The sequence below is a fragment of the Chironomus tepperi genome, unplaced genomic scaffold (genome assembly GCF_022539635.2).
Source record: "Chironomus tepperi strain 1889 unplaced genomic scaffold, CSIRO-AGI_Ctep_v1 contig_335, whole genome shotgun sequence".
Lineage (NCBI taxonomy): Eukaryota > Metazoa > Arthropoda > Insecta > Diptera > Chironomidae > Chironomus > Chironomus tepperi.
The window spans coordinates 3,312,321-3,336,072 of NW_027226457.1; the positions used below are offsets into that span (position 1 = coordinate 3,312,321).

Consider the following 23,752-nt stretch of genomic DNA (forward strand, 5'->3'; position numbering starts at 1 on the left):
TGTGATAATTAAGAGTGAATGTTACAGAATTGAGAGAATTGAGAGAAAATGAGAGAGAATTTGATGAGAAATTGAGAGAAACTGAGAGAACTGAGAGAGAATTTGATGAAATATTAAGAGAACTGAGAGAGAATTTGATGAGAAATTGAGAATATCGAGAGAGAATTAAGAGTAATTGAGAGAATTTGATGAGAAATTGAGAGAATTGAGAGAGAATTTGATGAGAAATTGAGAGAACTGAGAGAGAATTTGATGAGAAATTGAGAGAACTGAGAGAGAATTTGATGAGAAATTGAGAGAATTTGAGAGAAATTGAGAATATCGAGAAAATTAAGAGAATTTGATAAGAGAAATTGAGATAAATTGAGAAAACTGAGAGATTTGAATGAGAAATTGAGAGAATTTTGAGAGTTGGATGAGAAATTAAGAGGATTAAATGAGAAAATGACTAAAAAAGCCTAAATTTAATCAAAAATTATTCAAAAATTTTGTTAAATTGAAAAAGAAAGTTCCTGTCGTGATACAGACAGTTTCCAACTCTAAATTGATAACAATGAAACAGATTCTAGTCATGAAACATAAAAAGGATGAAACGTGGTCCAATTCCACAATCTCTTTGGCTTTACCGAGCAAGAAAATCTCAATTAAAATTATGTACCTTGAATGAATAATGAAAAATTTCTTCAAAATAATTTTTATTTCGCACTCACTCAATTTGTAAGTAAACAAAAAAAAATGGTTATTTTCTAGATAAAAATTTGTAGTGTAATTAATTAAATGTAAATGAGATAATTTAAAATGTAAGAAGAAAAAAAATCTGTCGCTTAATTTTTTTCTATACCCAAAAAAGAAGAGAAAAAGACAAGAAAAATTTTCACAATAAATTTCCATTTTCCTTTCTTTTTGTAAATTTTTGAACATTAAACACAACTTGTGTGGCCTTTTATTTCCCAAAATATACTTTTTTAAGCCATTAAAGTACATTTAATTTAATATTTCAGTTCTTATCAGATATGCTTCAGGGATCGTTCATTTTTAACGAGATATAGGCGAACCGTGGATCAGAGACCGAAGAGACAGAAGAGACAGAAGAAACAGAAGAGACAGAAGAGACAGAAGAGACAGAAGAGACAGAAGAGACAGAAGAGACAGAAGAGACAGAAGAGACAGAAGAGACAGAAGAGACAGAAGAGACAGAAGAGACAGAAGAGACAGAAGAGACAGAAGAGAACAGATTCACGATTCCCACTGTCAAACTGACACTATACGCAAAAAGCTCTAAAAATTTTCAACAATTTCAGCTCTAGCAATGCGACATCTGCTTAATTTATCTGTTAATTACAGTAACTGTCACATAAAAAGCACATTGGAAACTAAAGAGTTGTAGATTGTCTGTTAACGACATCAATTGCCACATTTCATGAAATTTCCTCAAATCTCACTTCCAACAGAGATCCTCAAACTTTCCAATCTTCAACATTTCCCCTAATTTTAGTTTCAGAATCATCGCAATTTAATCCTTAGTAACAAAAACTTTGAGAATCGTAAGGATGAATATTTTACATCCCCAAAAAAGTTTTGAGAATCTCTGGACTGTAAATATTTTATGAGCTATTTCGTTTTTTATTTACTTTAATTTATTGGACAATTAGCTTTTCATTCTGCTGCTCGTTCGTGTTTTATATCATTTTAGTTGCAGCAGTTCCGCTGTTAAACCAATTAAGCATTTGAGCTTTTAAAGAAACTAATTATTTAATATAATATTTCATGGAAAAATTGTTCATCGCTGTCAGCAACAGGTGGCAAATAAGACTGTCAAGAACATCTGTTGAAGTGAATCTATTTGACTTTTGGATGGATTTTTATTGACAGTTGTATGATGAATAATATTTTGGAATTTTTAATGAATTTTAGTTTGAGGAAATGACAGACAGGGAAGGTCCTGCATTTTATACGAATTGATGATTGAATATTGAGTTTTGTGGATTAATCGTGGTCCATAGGAGGGTCATGAGTGGCGGAGTGGTTAGAGTGTTGGCCAACTGACCCAAAAGACCTGGGTTCGATCCCAGGGAGAATCTAGGAAGACAGATTCGGATGCTTTTTCGCTATTTCTAGTCATCCCGACTCAGTTTGTATATTTCCAACACACACATTGCTACAAAATACATTAAAATCCCTAGCTATCCATTATTCCCAATAAATCCTGATAACCTTCTTCCTACCAAGAATTTTAATGGATTTTCTATCAAATGTTCAGACATAAAACTTTATAAATCTGGACACAGTTGCATAAAACAAAAGAAAACAAAACCACAGAGAAGAAGTTGTGCTGTCTATGACAAGAACTTCATTAATCAAAACAGAAAATCTTCTTGAGGATAGACGAGGTGAAACTTTTGGACGTTCAACAATTAATTTTATTTTCAAAAAATACAATTTAAGTCAAATCAATTCAAGAAGAACTTGGTGCTGAACTTTTGACGTCAATAGAGTAAGATTGGTGAATTTGCTAGAATTTTACATTAATGGAGGCGGTACTTAATAGCTCATAGTCTGGTAAATGACGTTCTTACTGTTGAAGCCAAATGATGTTCTTTGACTAAGCTACAAAGGATCCATCAACAAATTACCCAATTAACTTAATATCCACATAACAAATCACTCCACCTGTCACCTTTTTCACGTATGAGGTAGAATGTCATCAGGTTCACAAGAATATTAATATCAGTGGGAACAATAAAAAGTCACACAGTGGTGTCTCGACATCTATTATCCATAATGTGATTTAATCATCATCAAATTTCTCTAGGATGATAAATGACGCTGCCTTGAGTTACAGTGAAGAATGAGGATGTGATTTGATGCACATTTGAATGGGATATGAGAAGGAAATGTGTGGCACTAAACTCATTCAAAGCTAGATTTGAAGTAATTTGCACTAAGTAGGCATGATACTGTCTCAATAATACGTTTTTGACGATGTGTGGCACCTGAGATGGTCTTCAAATGGGGCTATGCTATAAATCTTGCTTTATGATGCTAGGCAACGGTAATGACGTCATTAGAGTATGCCTATATCTATGTCATTTTACGATCAACCCGAGGAACAAAGCATGGTCGCTAAAATACCGCCACGTAGCTGTGATGACGACAAAACGTCAAAATGTCGTGAAACTGCACATATATCCCTCTTCTGTCTGTTTCTGACACAGAAAACCAAAATTTCCCACAGTATATCGTTCAGATAGCTTTACCGACGTTGTAACACTCTGATAATTTCATTGTGTCTCAATTTCTCATGTTGATCCACAAAAACTCACTTCAAGGCATCTCGAATTCATGTCCAAAAAATTCAAGTGTATTGTGAAATTCTACACAATTCTAAACAATCCTCAAGCCAAGCAACACAAAAAGTTTTGTAAACACAAAAATGTCTACCCGAGCAACTCAAGACAGCTATATGGAATCTGAACGTTATATGACTTCCAAATGGAAAGAGAATTGAGTTTTGTATAGCTCGGCAATACTTTCAAATACATCGCATATTGTGCTTGCTCAACACTCCATGAAATATATGAATAGGAATGTTCGAATCGTATTTACATCATGTAGTGCTGCACTATTTTTTTTCCGCGCGAAGCCACATAAAGACTTGAACATAAATGCGATAAAAAAATTGGAAACTTTTCATATTTTTGCTATTTTTATGCACAGCTATTGTGTCTGTTTGCACGATTTGGTGTGGAGTTTTAAATGAGAATCTATTGCAGGAGTAAATTGGCCGTGACTCGATTGTTCTGCTTAATTTTGATTACCGAGGGACTTTATGGAATGATTATCCAATTTATACAGCTTTAACTAATGGTTCTCGATGTCTAAACCTTGATTTCCTAGAAAATGTGGCTTCCAGCCTCGAGAATCATTCAAGATCAAGCCATCAGATCCCCAACCCTACAAAATTCCTTAAACTTCCCGCTGAGTTCTCTAATTAAAAAGTTATTCAACTTCTTCCTTCACAAACAATTTCATTTAATGAATGAAAATTCATGTAAATGTCACACATTCAACATTTTACATCGTAATCACAAGCCTATCTAGTTGACGAGAGTAATTAACCTCCCCAATACATCCAAAATAAGCCTCCCAACCCCAACACATTCACACATTATCGGGTTATTTATCTTCCTCATGTTGTATGCTTATTGCTATGATTATTTGGAGAGAGAGATGAGGAAAAACCTTTATCATCACAACAGGCACAGCAGTCACACGTCATGACAGAAAAGGTACACACAGCATTAACAAGCAATTCCTTATCTGTTTTTTTTTGTTCTCTCTTCGTATATTTATTTTTGTGACTCACCTGTGGCGAGGATCACTGCTTCCGTCCAATTAAATTCTTGAAACACACTCTTAACAGCGAAGGATACAGTCTCGTATGATGGAAGAAATTTCTCGGTTTTCTGAAAGTAAAGAATTGAAAAAAATTATTGATTAAAGATTTATGAGATTTATTGAGGATTGGTTAATGAAGTTGGTAATTAAGTGGAACTAAGAAGTTGGTGCTAGAGATACATTGAGTAGTAGAGATCAAACTCCCTTCTCGGATGGAAAACTCAAGTGACAAAATTTGTTGTTCTTGTCACTTGTCATCTGAGTTCTCCACCCTCCAGTAGCTTAGCACTTGGTTGGTGCTTTCTAACGTATCACAACACAAAGATTTTCCACCTCTGTGCTTAATAATTTCATTTTTTTCTGTAAAAGTTTTGAATAAAAAGTTTTACCACAATCCAGAAAAGTTTGTCAGTCACACACATATAATCCAGAGCGACTCAAGGTAGATAATGACAGTTGTATGGACTTCACTTGATTACTGAGCTCCGTGTGACAGTTACATGCAGCTTTGTGTTCTTGAATGTTTTGTTGTGACTGAATATGCAAAAAATGAATTTTCCTATGGTTGCTTGGATTTAAAATTGTAGAAAAAATATTTTTCAATAATCAAAGCAAGCTTTGAATTTTTTGGGTTTGTCCAGATCTACACTATTAGGTAAACTACAAAAAACAGTCAAAATTTCAGGCCTGTTCATCTATAATGCAATACATGTGGCCTGCACTTCTTGACCGAGCCCTACAAATGATTCCTTCATATTTTCCACCAATCATTCCAACATTATCCATCAATTAAATCAAGTGACAAACTTTTCCAACAACGCAACAAGCTGTCGCTCACAACACAGTCACTTAAAGGTTCAATGTCTTGCCGCTATGTCCAACAAGTCTCTATATCATTCAGTTTGTTAAACAGATAATCAAACAGTAAGCTTAGATATCCTGCTGTTTTGAAAAATGGATATACTACTAACTCATGAAGCAACAGGTTTTTTTGTTGATATTTTGAAGCAAACAGCTTCAAACCGCTTTGATATTTATCTAAAATTGCATTAGAATGTAGTGAAATTTAGGCTGTGCCTTTAAAGTGTGGTTTGAAGGATTTACTATGTGGATTATGATAATGCTTGCTTTTGCTTTGGGATCATTTAAAGTCAACTTATTTTGGAATATTCGGGGCACATCTGTGAATGTCCTACAGCAGATAGTAGGCCACGGCACACAGGTTAGACAGCACTGACTTAGACCCAGATATCGATCAATCGAATGTCTTTTAAGAGGCTGTACTGGGGCAACACTATAATTGATCGCCAGTACAAAGCTATTATACATTAGGAGCCTGTTCCTGCCCCGACCAGTAAATTAAAACATTCATGTCCCAAACAAGGTCAAAGACTATATTTGCGATGCTCTCAGTAAATCCCAAGAAAAATCTCTAAATTTATACAATTATTCATTACAAAAATCTCAGTAGCTTCCCTTGCTTCCCCATTTCAACTGACGCTTCCCACAACATTCTATTCATTTGTCATGCTTGAGCTGCATCGTATGTTGCAGTCAACAGGATGAGAAATATTTGCATTTTGCTGCTGCTTTTTTTTCGGTAAAATGAAATATTTGCATTGTAATTTTACGGATGTAAAAGCAGCAGCAACACAATGTTGTACATTTTCCGTTCCCGCAATGTTAATTTTAAGGAATTCTTTTCAAATGTTGACACGAGTGGAAAGATGCAATTCCGATAGCATTCAGATTTTGTGTAAATATTTGAAATATTATTTGTTTTGAAGGAAATTAAAAGTTTTGTCAGCGACGGCAACTTGTTGGACCTTTTTTCCGCAAATATTTTGTTCAGCGATGATGAAAGCTTTGATGTTGGAACCGGAAAAATGTGAATTTTTGCTAATTTTAGACATGTCCATCTGCAGACAAATATGCCATTTCAAATAGGCTTCATTAAAGCTTCAGTCATCAAGTCACACATTCAAATGTCAATCACATAGCTTTAATAATCGATAAAAATCTCCCTCCTTTCGGCTATTTATAAACAGACATCAAATTCTCATTTTCAACAGATTCCGTTATTATTGACTGTATATTGACATTCAATCTCTGCCAATATGTATTTATCAAACTGTTCAATATTCTATTCACAAATCTCACAAAAAATAAAGAGAAATATGACCCATAGAAACTTAATAATAAGTCATCGACCCAATAGCAATATCCACAACCACTGAAATTGGCTGTCGAGAAACTTCAAAAGTTAATTACTTGAAAATTGAGTTTTATTTACGGGATTATGATTTTGGTGGATGGGAGAAATGGATTGATTAAAGGAAAGGTTTGGAAGTGACGTCTATCATGAGTTGGAGCTTAAGTTTTGGATGGAGAATTTGGACAGACTGGGTGACAGAGATGGATGTAGAGGGTACAAGAGAGTAGGGATAGGAGAGGCTTTAGCATAAAAGTAGTAAGTTTAGGAGCAATTGGAACTAATGTTTCAATCGCTCTCGGTATACAAATTAGAGGCGTACACAGGAAGTGGGGGTTCAGGATCCAGGATGGTTCAGGATCCAAAGTTAAATTTTCTAGGATTTTGCATGTAAGTCTCCCAAAATCAACAAGCATCTGGCTACACCTCTGAGCTGCAAATGATCGATTCATCTACTCCGGTAGTGATAATGATTACTTCCATTTGATCCACCATGAATCAGCTAGCTTATAGTAATTAGTTGTCAATTTCATTATACTCAAAAGTTTCGTAATCGTTCAACACTTCAAAGTGTAATAACAGGCGATAATTAAGCGGTTGAACAGATTTCTGTTCCTGATTACCAAATTTACTTTGTTGCTGTTCTATGGCGGAACTCTTTCCACATCTTAATCCAAAAAATATCAAACATTATTTGACAACGGCTCCTAAATTTCGATCAAAAAAGTATGAAAGGAAGTAAAGTTTCAATCCGTCGCGTTTCTCATTTAATTAATCAAGCTGTTTTAAATATTTAGGCATGGTTGATGGGTGCTAGACATTTTAAAAAATCATAAAAATTTTAATCGAGATTTTTTATTGAAAATTGGAGAATAAGCCCAAGCAGCATAATGTAATCGGAAGGGTACCGCATTGATGACCTATTTCAACAGTGCTGAAGCATGCTGCTCTGGCAGCTGACCAACCAAAACACAATTCATATTTGAAACACTATCAAAATGCAGGATGTCCAATTTTATAACAATTATTGTCACCAACATATGTTCTGGTTGCCTTCCAACATTTTGCTTTCAACCCCCTTTCCTTCTTATCAGAATGTGACCAGCTCATTCGTTCAATTAAACGTGCCATTGTGTGACTAAACTCTTTTTTCTTCTTCCTTTTCAATGCATTATGCTGACTTTATTGTATGTGACATGTCATTGGTGATTAGTGGCTATTAAATATTCTTTTCTATTGGTAGTTGATGTGTTAGACTGATTTGCATATGGGATGCTTGTTATAGGGGATACTTGTGGGATACTATTGAGTAAATTAATTAAATTGTGTGCATTTTATTGATAATAAAGTTTTGGTTTTTGGAATTGTTCAATGAATATTGATGACTGTTATGGATGACTGCTCTATGCTTCAACTGCTGTTTAGTCATAGCTTAATGTAGTTACATTTCTGGACAGCAAATCTCATGTTGGCAGTAAAATGTTGCTTTCTTAGTATAAGTTGATTTTGGAAATGGTCGGTTGTAAGCCTTTCCATCCCTAGTCTGATTGTGAGGATGGCATCCTTCAGACGAGGTCCTTTGGATAGCCTTCTACTCAATCCTTTATAAATTTATCCTGGTACATAGCTCGGTCCTCAGCAGTGTATTTAGTGATATCAGGAAGATACCATGGGATGGAATAGACTTGATATTTGGTCAGCCTTCCTGTGGATTTCGGGAAAGCTTCATTATCGACACTAATTCCGAGATATCCTAACCTCGATCCCATCTCGAGAATCCATAATAAAAACAAGTTATCAAAGTGAACAAAAAACGCTTTTTGAACCAACCCATCCCACCTCATCCCTATCATAACAAAGTCTCAACCTCCCATAAGAGCGTTCTTAAATCCGATCATCAAGATTGAAAATTTAAATTAAATAAAATCAAATTCTGTAATTTGAAATTTCAACCTTTTTGTGCAGACCACCTTAAATCATTCTTAATACCATCAATCCATCAAAATCGTCTTTAAAGAACACGAACGAAATATGATTAAAATATCACATTCAATTTCGAAGCATCATGAGTAAAGCACATAATTCCATGGCAGCCGCTCATCTTCATCATCATAATTTTAATTCTCATTGCTTCAAAAATTCACCTGCTTGCCTCTCTACACACAGGAAAGTTGCCGATGCTAAAATTATCTCAAAGTGTTACATTTCAAAAGAGAATTTTTCTTTTGGTGCTTGTACATTATATGAAGGAAGAATCTTGTTGAAGCTTTGTTAATTATTAATTATTTTTCCTCGCTTCTTCTTTTTAATACAAATAAACATTTGGAATGAAAATTTCGGGGAAAAATGAAGAAGAATTATTGTTGAGCACTCAAAATAAACAAAAAAAGGCTGCGTGTGGAAATACAAAAAACATTGTATTTGAAGAATCAACATTGAGGATTAATTTTCTCACCCTGTTTTGTGCTGTATTGAATTTTTTGACATAGAGGGATTAAAAATTAATTAAAAGTGCAAATTTTTAATGTTTTAAAGATAATGTGAGTTGAAATTGGTTGAAAATGGATATGATCGGGTGTAAAGTTTGAAATTTTGACTATTTGAGAATTATTTCAATATTAAAACTTAATTTTTTTAAAAAATTTCTTGATTCAAGTTGAAAATTTGCCTAATCAGTTTCAAATGGTTCAATGGTCTAGTTGAATGAGTGTTATACAAGTAACAAAGAGGTCAAAGGTTCGATTCTTGCTCCAAGCAGTATTTTTTTTCATCATTTTTCAAATTTTAACGGTTTTTAAGAATTCAAAAAATCCTTTTTTTTAAATAAGAAAATTTAATTTTTTTTAAATGCTTAATTGTGATTTAAATTCTAAAACTATCAAAACGAACTTTCAAAATCAATTTGATTTATTTTCAAATAAAACATTAAATCTGTCAGCTCACAAAAATTTAATGAAAATTTTACAAGATTTTCCATTTCCAAAATAAAAAATCAGCACTTGGCAATTTAATTAATTTTTTTCCCATCAATCTTCTTAAATAAACAAATTTAATTTTTCTTTTGAAAGATCTTAAAGAGCTTTTCAATTTCACCTCCCATTGCGTTCCTTAAAAAAGCCTTTAACCATAAATTTCCGGTCCCATTGAGCTCAGAGATTTTGCAGATTTCCTGTTTGACTGAATATTTTATTAACTACTGATATTATCAGAACCCCATCAGCCTTTCTGTTTATTCTCCTTTTTATCGACTTGCTATATGACATGACTATTGGTAGCTATGCGTAGCTTCTTATCAGACGTAACACAAAATTAGTGATGGGAATAATTTGTGTCTTCGTTTTTCTTGTGAATTTTTCCTTGGAAAGAAGAAAGACAAATTATTTACTTTCCCTTTCATCTTCGTACAGTTTATTTCTTGGCTGAGGAATTTTGTTTTTTTTGTTACTGACGGATGGTGGAAATGAAAGTTTAGGATTTTTTTGAAGTGCTGTTTAAGAAAATTGCTGTTTATGAGTGGTTTATAAATAACGGTTCTTTCAAATTTGAATTTCAGAATTTCGGGTTATAACAACTTTTGAGAATTCAAATTTTAACGGTTTTTGAGAATTCAAATTTTTTAAACACAAAAACTTAAAACTTTGAAAAATTTAAACTTCAACGGTAAATTTTGAAAAAATCAATTTTTAACCATTTTTTAGGGATTTAAAAAATTCAAATTTTAACGGTTTTTAAATTTTTGAAAATTTCAAATTTTAACGACTTTTAAAATTTCAAATTTTACTTTATTATCTAAAATTGGAATTTTTAAATTCCCATTCCTTTCAATCATAATTACTTATTTTATAAAGCACATGAAACAAGAAATTTATTCATCCAATTGACATAAAAGCTTTTTTCTTCTTTTTTTGTTCCTTATAAGAGGATAAGAACTTTACAAAGAGATAATTTTCAAACAGCGATATTGATTTTCCACTTGATAAATTTCAGGAAATTTTTATCATCCTTTCTTTGTTGAAGCTTGTACTTTCTTAATGTAGTATATGTGTGAGATTATATGTGGATATATGTCTTCTCATAGAGTCATGTTCTTTTTAGAAAAATAGAAAGAGTCTTTAAACGACACAGATTCATGTAATAAACGTGTACTATAGAAATTGTCTAGGAAGAAAGTAAGGAAGTAATTAAGGATTGTGATTAGTGGCGCATTTTTTGGATTCTGCAAATTTGGGGTGGAGCGGGTAGGGTAGTTGTGGCAAATCCTGAACACTTCTCCTTGGATACACCAATCGTTGTTCACAGATGTCATACAAATACCATATCTGGCGAACGACCCTTATAAACGAACGACCTCTAGGCTCTAGGACAGCCAATATGCAAATTAGTCATACAACCCAAAGATTATACGAAATCATACACATGGTTGAATTGTTGAGTCTGTCCCCCGGGAGGACGTAGTTCCTACCTTATCCTCATAAGCAAGAGCAGAGTAGAATCTGGGGTACCGAGCCATATATAGTCGAATTACCCAGTACGAGAAGAAGACCTCTGTAGCCGAGTGGTTTGGCAACAGGCAAGCAATCTGTATCATTTTTTTTGTGAGGGGGTAGGTTCGATTCCCACTAATGATCCGTTCTTCTAATTCACTGTATTGAGTGCTGTTGATATGACAAGGATTCGAGTACAATTCCCACGATGTTACATGTGTCTTAATCGTGTCTCACTCTCTGAATTCAGCATATTCCATAAAGAACAGCCTTCACTTCCACGAATATTTCTGGATTTAATCCCCCCAAAAAAAAAAATCTAATTCAATTTCCACAAACTTTAATCTCAAATTTCATCAATGTCAGAAAATCTGGATCAAATAATCCCAACTGACAGCAGTACAATCCTCACTACATAATCCCGTTGATTCCGTCAGCTTAGTTAGCTATCCAATTTATTAGTCTCCTCTCTTTTAATCTAGAAGATCTCAAGGTCATGTAATAAAATTAAAAAAAATCTTTTGTTTGTTCCTTCCGGTTCCTGTAATTTTTTCAAAGTCTATTAATATCAAATTAAGCACCGACGGTCGGATGAGGAATGAATTTTCATTTTATGTACGCATTTTTAAGCTTCATCATCCTCATCTTCTATATATTAATTAAGATTTATAATGATTGTACGTTAATGACTGTGCCTGGCCCCTAGCCTTATAAATGAATTGTTAATGAAGACGAGCTTCTTTTTTTGTCGTATGCTGGAAGGTTGATTTGTGTGTCACATTTAGAATGCTTTAAATTCCCTCATTTCCTTTTGTCTCGTAATGATTCTATTCATTTTCAACTTGCTTCTTTTTTTCTGGCAATGTCAATTGTAGTCGTTTGAAATAAATCTGTCATGAAACTTTTTCTTGTTCCTTTATTTCGTAAAATGTTTTTACTTTTTTTTTGTGTGTGTATATTTGTTGAGAATTTATGTCTGAAATGACGCAAAAAGCTTTAGAAACAAAATTCGACATTATTCTTTATTCTTTTTTATCATCGGAAGGTATTGAAATGTTATTGGAAATGTTTGTGGATAATTGACAGTTTCTCAAGTAAGGAGAAGATTGAAAGTTTTGAAATTAATTTCTTTTTGGTTCGTTGTTTTTCCCAATGTTGTGGATAAAGGAATGATTATGCAATAGACAGGATATTCAAGGTCGTTTGTGTTTGGTGACTTAGCATACATTAGGTCATGAGTTCAAGCCTAGTGATGAGCAAACTTTTTTTTTAGCATTTTCTTTTTTTGGATAATTTTGTGTTCTTTAATCATAAAATTCAAGCGAAGTGGAGTCCGACACTCCTGTGACCTAATAAAAGTCGGGCGAACGAAGCGAAGCGAAGTGTAGTCCGACATTACTGTGACCTAATAACAGTCGGGCGAACGAAGCGAAGCGAAGTGGAGTCCGACACTACTGTGACCTAATAACAGTCGGGCGAACGAAGCGAAGCGAAGTGGAGTCCGACACTACTGTGATCTAATAACAGTCGGGCGAACGAAGCGAAGCGAAGTGGAGTCCGACACTACTGTGACCTAATAACAGTCGGGCGAACGAAGCGAAGCGAAGTGGAGTCCGACACTACTGTGGACTAATAACAGTCGGGCGAACGAAGCGAAGCGAAGTGGAGTCCGACACTACTGTGATCTAATAACAGTCGGGCGAACGAAGCGAAGCGAAGTGGAGTCCGACACTACTGTGACCTAATAAAAGTCGGGCGAACGAAGCGAAGCGAAGTGGAGTCCGACACTACTGTGATCTAATAACAGTCGGGCGAACGAAGCGAAGCGAAGTGGAGTCCGACACTACTGTGATCTAATAACAGTCGGGCGAACGAAGCGAAGCGAAGTGGAGTCCGTCACTACTGTGATCTAATAAAAGTCGGGCGAACGAAGCGAAGCGAAGTGGAGTCCGACACCACTGTGACCTAATAAAAGTCGGGCGAACGAAGCGAAGCGAAGTGGAGTCCGACACTACTGTGATCTAATAACAGTCGGGCGAACGAAGCGAAGCGAAGTGGAGTCCGACACCACTGTGATCTAATAACAGTCGGGCGAACGAAGCGAAGCGAAGTGGAGTCCGACACCACTGTGACCTAATAACAGTCGGGCGAACGAAGCGAAGCGAAGTGGAGTCCGACACCACTGTGATCTAATAACAGTCGGGCGAACGAAGCGAAGCGAAGTGGAGTCCGACACCACTGTGATCTAATAACAGTCGGGCGAACGAAGCGAAGCGAAGTGGAACACTACTGTGATCTAATAACAGAACGAAGCGAAGCGAAGTGGAGTCCGTCACTAGTGACCTAATAAAAGTCGGGCGAACGAAGCGAAGCGAAGTGGAGTCCGACACCACTGTGACCTAATAAAAGTCGGGCGAACGAAGCGAAGCGAAGTGGAGTCCGACACCACTGTGACCTAATAACAGTCGGGCGAACGAAGCGAAGCGAAGTGGAGTCCGACACCACTGTTAATAACAGTCGGGCGAACGAAGCGAAGCGAAGTGGAGTCCGACACCACTGTGATCTAATAACAGTCGGGCGAACGAAGCGAAGCGAAGTGGAGTCCGACACCACTGTGACCTAATAACAGTCGGGCGAACGAAGCGAAGCGAAGTAGTCCGACACCACTGTGATCTAATAACAGTTGGAGTCCGACACCACTGTGATCTAATTCGAGCGAAGCTTGAAATTATTATCGAACCATCGGACTTGGTTGAGCAAAGCTCACAAATTTTTACGATCTTTGCTAAACTAATCGGGACTAAAAAGTTGAAAATAAAATACTTTAAAAAAAAACTTTTTAAAAAATCATCGTTTTTCGCGTGGACTAAAAAGTAAAAAATAACTTTTATTTTGTGATTTAGAGAAATTGGTTTGAAAGTTGAGACCACACATGAATTACAAACATGTACCTTGACTTTATCGTATAGTTCTACAACAAAAAACGAGGGCGCGAATCTTTGATGAAGTTCTGATACCAGGCGTCCTCGTTTTTTGTTGTAGAACTATACGATAAAGTCAAGGTACATGTTTGTAATTCATGTGTGGTCTCAACTTTCAAACCAATTTCTCTAAATCACAAAATAAAAGTTATTTTTTACTTTTTAGTCCACGCGAAAAACGATGATTTTTTAAAAAGTTTTTTTTTTATAAAGTATTTTTTATCATCGGAAGGTATTGAAATGTTATTGGAAATGTTTGTGGATAATTGACAGTTTCTCAAGTAAAGAGAAGATTGAAAGTTTTGAAATTAATTTCTTTTTTTGGTTCGTTGTTTTTCCCAATGTTGTGTATTTAGGAATGATTATGAAATAGACAGGATATTCAAGGTCGTTTGTGTTTGATGACTTAGAATAGGAAGTCTTGACATTTTTGCTGGCCTTGAGCATCAATTATAATCTATTAGGCTACAATCCCGTCAAGCATGACAAGCAGAAACTTATAAATCCCGCAAATTTAAGTTTCTTTGGGAATTAAAAGGGACGGGGCTTAAGAAACTTCAATTTTACCAAAATTGCCTAAACAAATCAGCTTAATTAAAAATCGAGTGGAGCATAGATCGGAATGGCAGACAGAATGATGAATGCTGATGATTATATCCTTTATGACAGTCTTGAAATGTCATATGAAGTTGACTCTAAGTGTATTGTATTGTTAATAGTCATTAACCATTGATAGAGCTTTCCTGGCCTCATGCATAGAAATAGCTGAAAATCTGACCCAGGCTAGAGTCAAGTTGGCCTCAAGCTTATATTTCAGCCATTTTTGCAATTTGACCTTTTTGGGTAGCTCTAGGCGCCATTTAATGTACCATGAAAGCATGTTCTTTGTTTGTTAAAATACAGCTATTAATGAACATTCTCTTAAGAGCAGATTAAATTAAAATCCTAAGCAATATGACGTACGACGGTAATGAAGGAATGCCACTTAGATGTCAAAACTGAGAATTTGTTTAAGTTTTGTGATTCAGCCAGCAATAAAGTCTGATGGAAACCCTGTTGTAGCAACCTAGGAGCTCCAAGTCGGAGCATGGCTCCAGTTAGTAAGTAAGAAAACTAAAAGATGGACATGCAAATCACAAAATGTTGATGAACCTTGTTTATAAGCAATTAAGCAATTACACTAATTTGCTTGATAATTTATTCAAAATAGTAATGACAAACTTTAATCCTCGACCTTTTTAAAGGCAACCCCACACTTTAAAGTTCCCGAAACTAATTTGCCATTCCATCAAATTAAATTGTCACAAAATTAAATTACATCCAACAGAATATTTCACTTTAAACATTTCATGGATTCGAGAGCATAAATAAATGCTCATAAATATCTTTCAAGGCATGAAAATCTCATAAAAAGGAGATTAATTCAATAAAATGGAAACAATTTTTATATCATCTAAGGGATAATTCATTCAAGACCTTCCATTCACAAGCTCATCATTCACTTAATTACGGATTCTAACTAAGAAATCATTTCCAAAGGCGGATCTAAAATTAGATGCATGATCTTTGACTTTGTTTGTGCCTTACGGAGGCAGTTTTAAAAAATTGGAAAATCATCATGATGATGAACGCCACAAGCTACTTACTGATTATGTGGTACTCTAAATAATTGCGATTTAGTCGAAAATCATCCAATAAAGCAGCATTAAATCTGATAAAGATCGATAAAATTTATTCAATTTATGCTGCTTTTTCGCTTGAAAAATGAATTATTTTTAAAAAAATTTCACATAGACATAAATGGATACGTGCTGTTGTTTTAGGATGATGATGATGTTAAAATCATTGGATTCGTGGAAATATTTGTTGAATAATTTCGTGCGAGATTTTTTATTTTAAAGGCATAGAATGAGGAAGATAATCAAATTCAGCAAATTATGAATGTTTTGTTGCTGTGATGAAATTTATCGAATTGTTTTGAATTTTAAAACATGATTTTCTGAATATAAAATTGGCTGAAAAAATTGTTTTGAATTTATTGGAATTTTTGGGGCTGTTTGCTTATTATGTAACACCAATATTCGACTTTTTGAAGCACACCGATAAAATTACGATTCCTACCACATCCTGCCTCTCCTAAGTGTTGTCCCTTATTACATAACGAGAAAACTCAAATTTTATGGCAACTCCGAGCGTCAAGAATGAATAAGGCTCCGTCAAAGAGCTTTTAAGGCTCCACTTAATCTCTTTCATTATCACTAAATGGAAGCCACCTCCGTTTGGCGTCCATATGGCTTCCTAAAATAATCGGCTTCAAAATATCCTCTCAAAAATTGTCTAGCAAGGTCCATGAGAGTAGGTTCCTCTAATAACAGAATTATCTAATTTAATTCATAATTTTATAAATCCTAAAATTATGTTTTTGCAGCAGGAACTGTACATGAAAAGCAATTGAAATATTTCAAAATTAAATTAGTATAAAATGCTTGAGTTCAAATCTCATGTTAACTTTATAAAGTTGTTAAAGTCTTTTTCTCCTAGAAATTTTTTCTGATGATATTTTTTAAAACCTTTAAACTTTTTTTTTCATAAATTTTCATTATTTTTTTGTCGATCTTTTAGTTGAAAAACATTAAAAATTTACGACCACAACCCATAAATTCCACCATTATCAGCAATAACTCAACACAAAAAAATCAAAACGCCATTAAAAATGATGAAGAGTCAAGAACTTTCCATTTTAAACAAATTTTTATCTTAAAACCACTTAAAAATTTTTTTTGTTTCCATCGTCAAATTCACAGAAAAAAAAGCAAATTATTTACAGTAAAAATGGAAATTTTTTATTGCTTCTCCTCCCAAAAACTACTTAAAATGTGCGCTGATTTGGTGCACTGACTGGAATATTTTAACAATAATAATAACTTTTATGGGGAAAAATGAAAATAAAGTTTGTTCATCATCACCTTCATCCCACACCCCATCATCCAAGCTTTTTTTTTTCACTGTTGATTTTTTATGCCATACTCAATTACTATTAGCAATGAAAACTTGCTTACTGCTTTTTTGGAACAGTTCTTTGATACGCATATGCCACAAATTAGACTGCTTTGTCTGTCTATCGTTCTATCTGGCTGTACAGAATGACTGATTGTTTTCTCGGAAAGCACAGTTTTCAGTCAAGTAAAGTCAACTTGGGACTGGATTTTCGGACACTTTAGTGTTAATGAACAACAAGTCTTTCTGTTCTTCTGCTTGTCATTGGCATGAAAGCTTTTATTTTGCCGAGACGTTGGTTCGAATCTCAGCGATTTCTCAATTTACATAAAATCACAATAAGAGAGCATCCGGTGCCGAAGCAGGGATCCGAAATGTTAAACCCTATGGACCTGACACCTAGTCAACCTCCCTACACAACATTGCTATTCTTTTTACATCCTTTTCCACTCAAAGCCTTTGACCGACAAAATGCGCTTTATTCCCAAAACACTCATCAACTTTCCCAACTTTCTCCTTCTTGCATGAATTTTTCATGATTATGGAAATTATTCGCAAAGATGAACAGCTTCTTATGTAGTCACGATTTTTTTCTTTCTTCTGTTTATTGCTTGCCGCCTTTATTTCCACATCCTCATTTCTATTTTTCTTGCAAAATTCGCACATTTATCGCTTTTTGGTGAGGATTAATGGAACAGAAGTAATTTTAGTGGTAGACAGACACAAAAAATACTATTCCAAAGCTTCTCATTTTTTCCCATACGTAAATGTTCGTGTCTGTGTATTGGTTTCCTTTTTAGAGACTTCATTAAGCTTTTGTCCTCGAAAGTCTCACATGATGCCTCTTTTTTTATGAATAAGTATCTACTCGGTATGTGACTAAAGGATGTCCATCGGGAGAAAAGTTGGTGCTTTTTGTCAAAGTTTTGACATTAAATAGGATTACTTAAGATCAGATGGGATTTGATTATGGGAAAGTTATAGTTTTTCGATATGTTTCCAATTCCAGATGCGAGTAAATTATTGTGGAACTTAGAAATTCGTTTGGGGGTTTATTAAAAGGATGTTAAGCTTAAGATACTTGACATTTAAGGAAAAATAATTCGATTAATGAAGATAATGAATCTAATTCTAATAGATAATGAGTTGCAGGACTAGGATTATCCTTTATGTTTCTTGTATTGCATATAAATGGAAATGGAATCGAATGGTTTGACTATGTTCCCAACTCATCTCCCTCTTGTTACTCGCCTAATAATTCTTTAGCACAATTTAGTCTAGCTAAGGAGCGACTGTTTCTAAAATTTGTCGGAAAGATATCAAGTTGCCCTGGCAGTTAGAAGGGTATCCAGGTAGCCAGATGTTAGCCAGATAAGCAGGTAGCCAAGGGTTAGCCAGATAACCAGAGGTTAGCCAGATAACCATGGGTTAACCAGATAACTAGGGATTAGCCAAATAACCAGGGATTAGCCAGATAACCATAGGGAAGCCAAGTAGCCAGTGAGTGGTCAGGTAGTCAGGAGAGGAATCCATATTCAGAACTTATTGCCAAAATACCACAATATTCCCCTTCTTTAACAGTCCTAGTCACCCCAAAACCCACCAAATTAAAATCATTCTCATCCTCAATTGTCTCATCAAGTCTCTCATTCTTCCCTTCTAACCACACATGCAAATGACAGAAAACAAACATGAACTTGAAACAATATACAATCAAGATGCTGTTAAAAGATGACAATAATGTTCATGAAAATGGTTCTTGGTATTTTAGATTGATGCTAATAAGTTTTATTGGGTCGCATGTAAATCTTTAACTCCTTTTTCTTTGACGCTTTCTTTATCTCGAGGCTATATGTTATTGTTATTGTAAGTAGCAATGTGAAGGATAAGGAAATAATAGAATGCAAAGAGACAAAGACGAAATTGAGAGAAAGAGATGGAAAGTTTTAATTACTTTCCATTAAGGAGACGACAATAATGAAAGCATGAATTATGTGGAAGCTTTGCTTTAATGTCAAGATGTAAATTTACATTAATTGAAACTTTTGTGCTGGCTGTTCTGTGAAAAATGGGTACAATGAATGAGAAGTAATTAGCTTTTTCAAAGAATGTAAGTTAGTTGAAGAATTGATACTATCGTTAAAAATTTCAATTTATGAAGGTTCAAGTAGGTAGAAATATGTCTTTGAAGTAGACATCGACTGGAGATGCATGTCATCTGGCCTGATTTATAGTTCTGCTACTTAAATTGTAATAATCATTGCAAGCATTTAAGGTTTAACGATTAATAATTAGAAAATATTCAAAAATCAAAGGTTCAAGTCCTTGAAATTTAATACATTTAAAATTCTATTGGGTTCAGGTCAGGACTTTTTTTTTTTTTATTTTTTCTACACCAAAATTAATAAATAAATAATTTTTCAAATATGGAACAACTTTAAAAGTATGAAATACATTTCCGCTTAATGCAATTTGTGCATCAAAAATTCACATTTTTTTTAATTTCAAAATCTAATTTTATTAGCAGAACTATGAAATTTTTCATATATTAATCCACATTATCAAGTAAAGTTTTTCCGTAAAATTCTCTATCCCACAAACAAAAAAGAGAAAGTTTTAAAATCAAATAAATGCATTAGTGCTATAAACTAATTCAGTGGTGGGCAACCTGTGTGTTACGGTAGATTGTCATGTCACGGCAGATTGTTGTGTGACGGCAAATTGTTGAGTCACGGCAAACTGATTTGTCATGGCACACTTTTGTGTCACACCACACGATTGTGTCACGACACATTGGTATGACAAGACACACTGTTGTGTCAGGACAACACTGTTGTGTCAGGACAACACTGTTGTGTCACGACAACACTGTTGTGTCACGACAACACTGTTGTTTCACGACAACACTGTTGTGTCACGACAACACTGTTGTGTCACGACAACACTGGTGTGTCACGACAACACTGGTGTGTCACGACAACACTGTTATGTCATGAAACTATGTTGTAGCATGGAATTATTCTAGTTCTAAAGTGTGTCGTGACAGAAAAACGGTTGCCCACAACTGAGCTAACCCCTTGAGGTAGTTAGAAACAAAATTCACAAAGAAATCACAAAATGAAACAAGTTAAATGTTTTTTTATTTTTTACTTTTTTGCTGCCATTCCAACATCCTCAATAGAAAACAAACAAGCACAAAAAAAAGTACAATAAATTTCTTGTGCTTCGAGTAAATGAAATCAAAAAAAGTACGGAAATAAAATTCAAGTACACAGACGAAGCAAAGTGACGGAGTGTAGAGTGAGAACAAGAAGCAACATCACATGGGAAATTATGTCTTCTACATTTTTTTCCGTTCCTTTTCTTCTTAGTTGTCGTGTACTTTTTTGTGTGCTCATTTCTAGTACACACAAAAAAAGAAAAGTTAAGTAAATTATGTTATACACCGTTTACTTTAGCATCGGAGTGCGCCATTTTGTGGAATGTAAAATTATATGTACAATGACAGCCTTGTTTATTATGTTCATCATGGTCTTGCACCCCTAACAATAGCAAAAGGAGCTCCTTCACGATGAAAACAATTACACAACAATTCGAGTTGACATGAAGAAGAAGTGAAACAAGTTTTAATAATATTAATAATAAGCAGGAGAATAGCATGCGACTTGTACACATACTTGAAGCTGAAAGTGATGAAATTAGACTTTTACATTTTTGCTACAACCGTGGATTATTAGAGATTCTATGTTTTTGTGCTTAGTCAGCAATATTTAAATTTTTATGGGGTTATTTAATTAATGTGGATATTCTAGTCGGTTATTGACGGTTATTTGAGCTTGAGGAAGGATAACGAGCAGATTATGGAGTCTGATTGATGGTAAATGAGACTTAAGGAGGTATTTCATGCTTGCTGTTTTCTGGACCAGTTTTAAATATATTCTAGGATTAGTTTTGGATAAAGTCAAGCCATTATTGGGCAACGGTGACTAGGAGGGATTCAGGGGACGGTATGGCACGGATTAGGTACACTACTGTTATGGTGCAGTGGTATACGTGTTATGCATCGCTGATACGGTATAGTGCTGCAATGGTACGATACAGGTATGCCAGACCAGGTTTACCATTGCAACCTATCCGTGATGTGCCTATATATTGCCGTACCATACCATACAGTATCGTCCAACCATTGTAGAAATCGACCCGATTTTTCAACAATTTTAAATCCATAAAACCGTGCATCTACAACCCCTAACCCCTCATGTGCTCATAAACAACACAAAAGAATGAGTATGTCTTTTACAATTCAGCTATATCTCGTCGAGCAGGTGTAAGTAACGAAAAAAAAAAGTATTTTTAAGGACGCCACTTCAATTTTCATCTTCCATTCTATACTTCACATCTCCCCTCGTTTCTTGTTCCTTCATAAAGCTGTTAAATCCTTTATTTCAATTACTTTTTGCACTCATTCAAAAGTAACTCAGCTGTAGCAGGACGCAAAAAAAAGGAAGAATAAAATCGTCATGATAATGATATAATTTAAGCTCGTGCTCGAGTAAAAACTACTCATTGTGCAAGAACAGACACAAGAAAAAAAAATGGAAATATCCATTCACTGACTTAACGATGACGACGATAGATGGAGAAAAAGAACTGAAATGATTTTATACAAAAAAAAAGAGTTGTTGAATGACGTTCTACCTTCTAAGAACTGTACGAAGCTCATCTCCATCATACGTACAATGATTACATTATTCAGCAGAAGAAAGGAAGAGATGAATGAAGAAGAGATGAAGTGAATTTATGCTGATGAAAGGGAGGAGAAACCGAAATGAGAGAGAAAAAAATGATATAAAGTAATTCGTATGGTTGTGAAGGATGATGTGCAGAGGTAGAGGTAGGGAAGTATATTGTGCAGGGGAATGGAAACTGTTAAAGGCATATCAATGTGCTGGTCACTCTAGTTTAGCTAATGTTGTCAATATTACTGTCTATAGTCTACAAAGAGAGACTACGAGTAGCGATTTAAAGCAACTGCTAATTGAGTCTCGAACATATGATCACTGGATCGTAGAGCAATTCTTAAGTCCTATGACTGAAGCCACTAAGCCATCAAGCAACTCCAAATTGTAATCTTTAGGAACAAGTTTCCCTCAAATCCATTCTTATGTCCCAAAGATGAGAGAGGGGGAGGGACTACTCATTCGGACAAAATTCTTCAGTTGACTACCACCCACCCAACTACATCCCTGATATTAACAACGTGCCACAAAGGATGAAGAAGTTTAAAGAGGAATTAAATTGGAACAGAGAATATAACAAAAGATGTTCTTGTGGCAGAGCTTTAAGATGAGATTATGTTAAGATTTTTAATGCAATTTTATTAATACTGAAAGATTGAAGAAAATTGAAAAGGAGGAAGGATGAGACAACGGCAATGTCGCAGAGATTTTTTGTTAAGTTAGATAAACATAAATAAATTAATAAGATGAAATTAGGAAAAAGTCAGCGCATGCTGTTGATTTTTGTTTTTGAAGCGGATCTTTTCGGAAATGGAAGTTGCCTTGAATTTTAGTATGGAGATGGAGCTAAAGAGACATTAGATGGTGTATAGGTTCAAATTTTTTCACCATTGTACCGAGACAGTGTTGATCTATTAGAAAAAGCTTAATTCCCAACAACAGAATACCGAATGGGAATCGAACTCACGTCATATGATATCCGGGTACATGCTCCTGCCACTGAGCTATTGGGGGCTATTCTATTAAATGACAAAGTGCCATAAATAAATTATACATTTTGTGTGTCCCTTTTACTTCTTGTTTTTCAATGATGTACCGCTAAATGACCATTACAAGAATCTTATTCTAACAGATGAAGCTATACTATAAAAGGGTTTTGAGAGAGTCAATCATCCTTGCCCGCTTGTTGGACCAAATTCTTCAGTTCACTAGGGTTTTCGGACTGATACTTATAAGTAACAAGTAGGAGCCAATGTCAGCGCCTGCTTCTGACGTTTTCTAAGGTATGCTCAACGAATTAATTGAGTATGTGGAAATATCCCAAATCCTGTTCATTCAACTTTTTATAACTTACATCATTTTTAAGCTCATTCATTTATTCATTTTCTGTCATTATTTTTTAATATTAACCCAATAAATCCTCTTATGTATGCACAAAATAAGAAGTAATATAATTAGACAAAGCACAACATATAAAAATCCCTTCCAAAAGAAATGTCAAAGAAAAAGCAAAATTGAACATAATTAGTTTACAAGCACGTATGTACGTGGGTGATGCACACAATGTGCTTTTAAAAATGCTTAATAATAATAATTACTCAACTGATGTGTAGCAGTAGATATGTGTTGGCGGTAGTAACGTAATAGAATTGAGTGATTTCAGTAGAAATTATGAGAAAAATAACAAATTTAATAGAAATGTTGACTTTACTGTAATGCGGTGCAGTTGACATCGTGTTATTAAATTCTTTATGACATTGTCATTGGATGTTGTAAAGACATTGTTGCGTTGCTATCGAAATGTATATGAAAATTGGAATTGGTAACTAAGATGTGGAGGAATTGGAGCTTCAAAATTTTATTTTTATCGGTTTTTGGAATTTTAGAGTGAATTGGATGGGGAATTTGGGTAAGGTGATGATGTTTGGGTGATTCTCCATC

General features: G+C 34.6%; 1 protein-coding gene across 1 annotated transcript in view; it reads right to left on the reverse strand.

The window, feature by feature from the left end:
• Positions 1 to 23,752, reverse strand: part of LOC139093389 (uncharacterized) — a 120,613-nt gene that overhangs the window by 77,903 nt on the left and 18,958 nt on the right. The window contains exon 3 of the mRNA XM_070644092.1: positions 4,367 to 4,466. Within this exon, the coding sequence (XP_070500193.1) occupies positions 4,367 to 4,466 (100 nt within the window). The remainder of the gene's footprint in view (positions 1 to 4,366; positions 4,467 to 23,752) is intronic.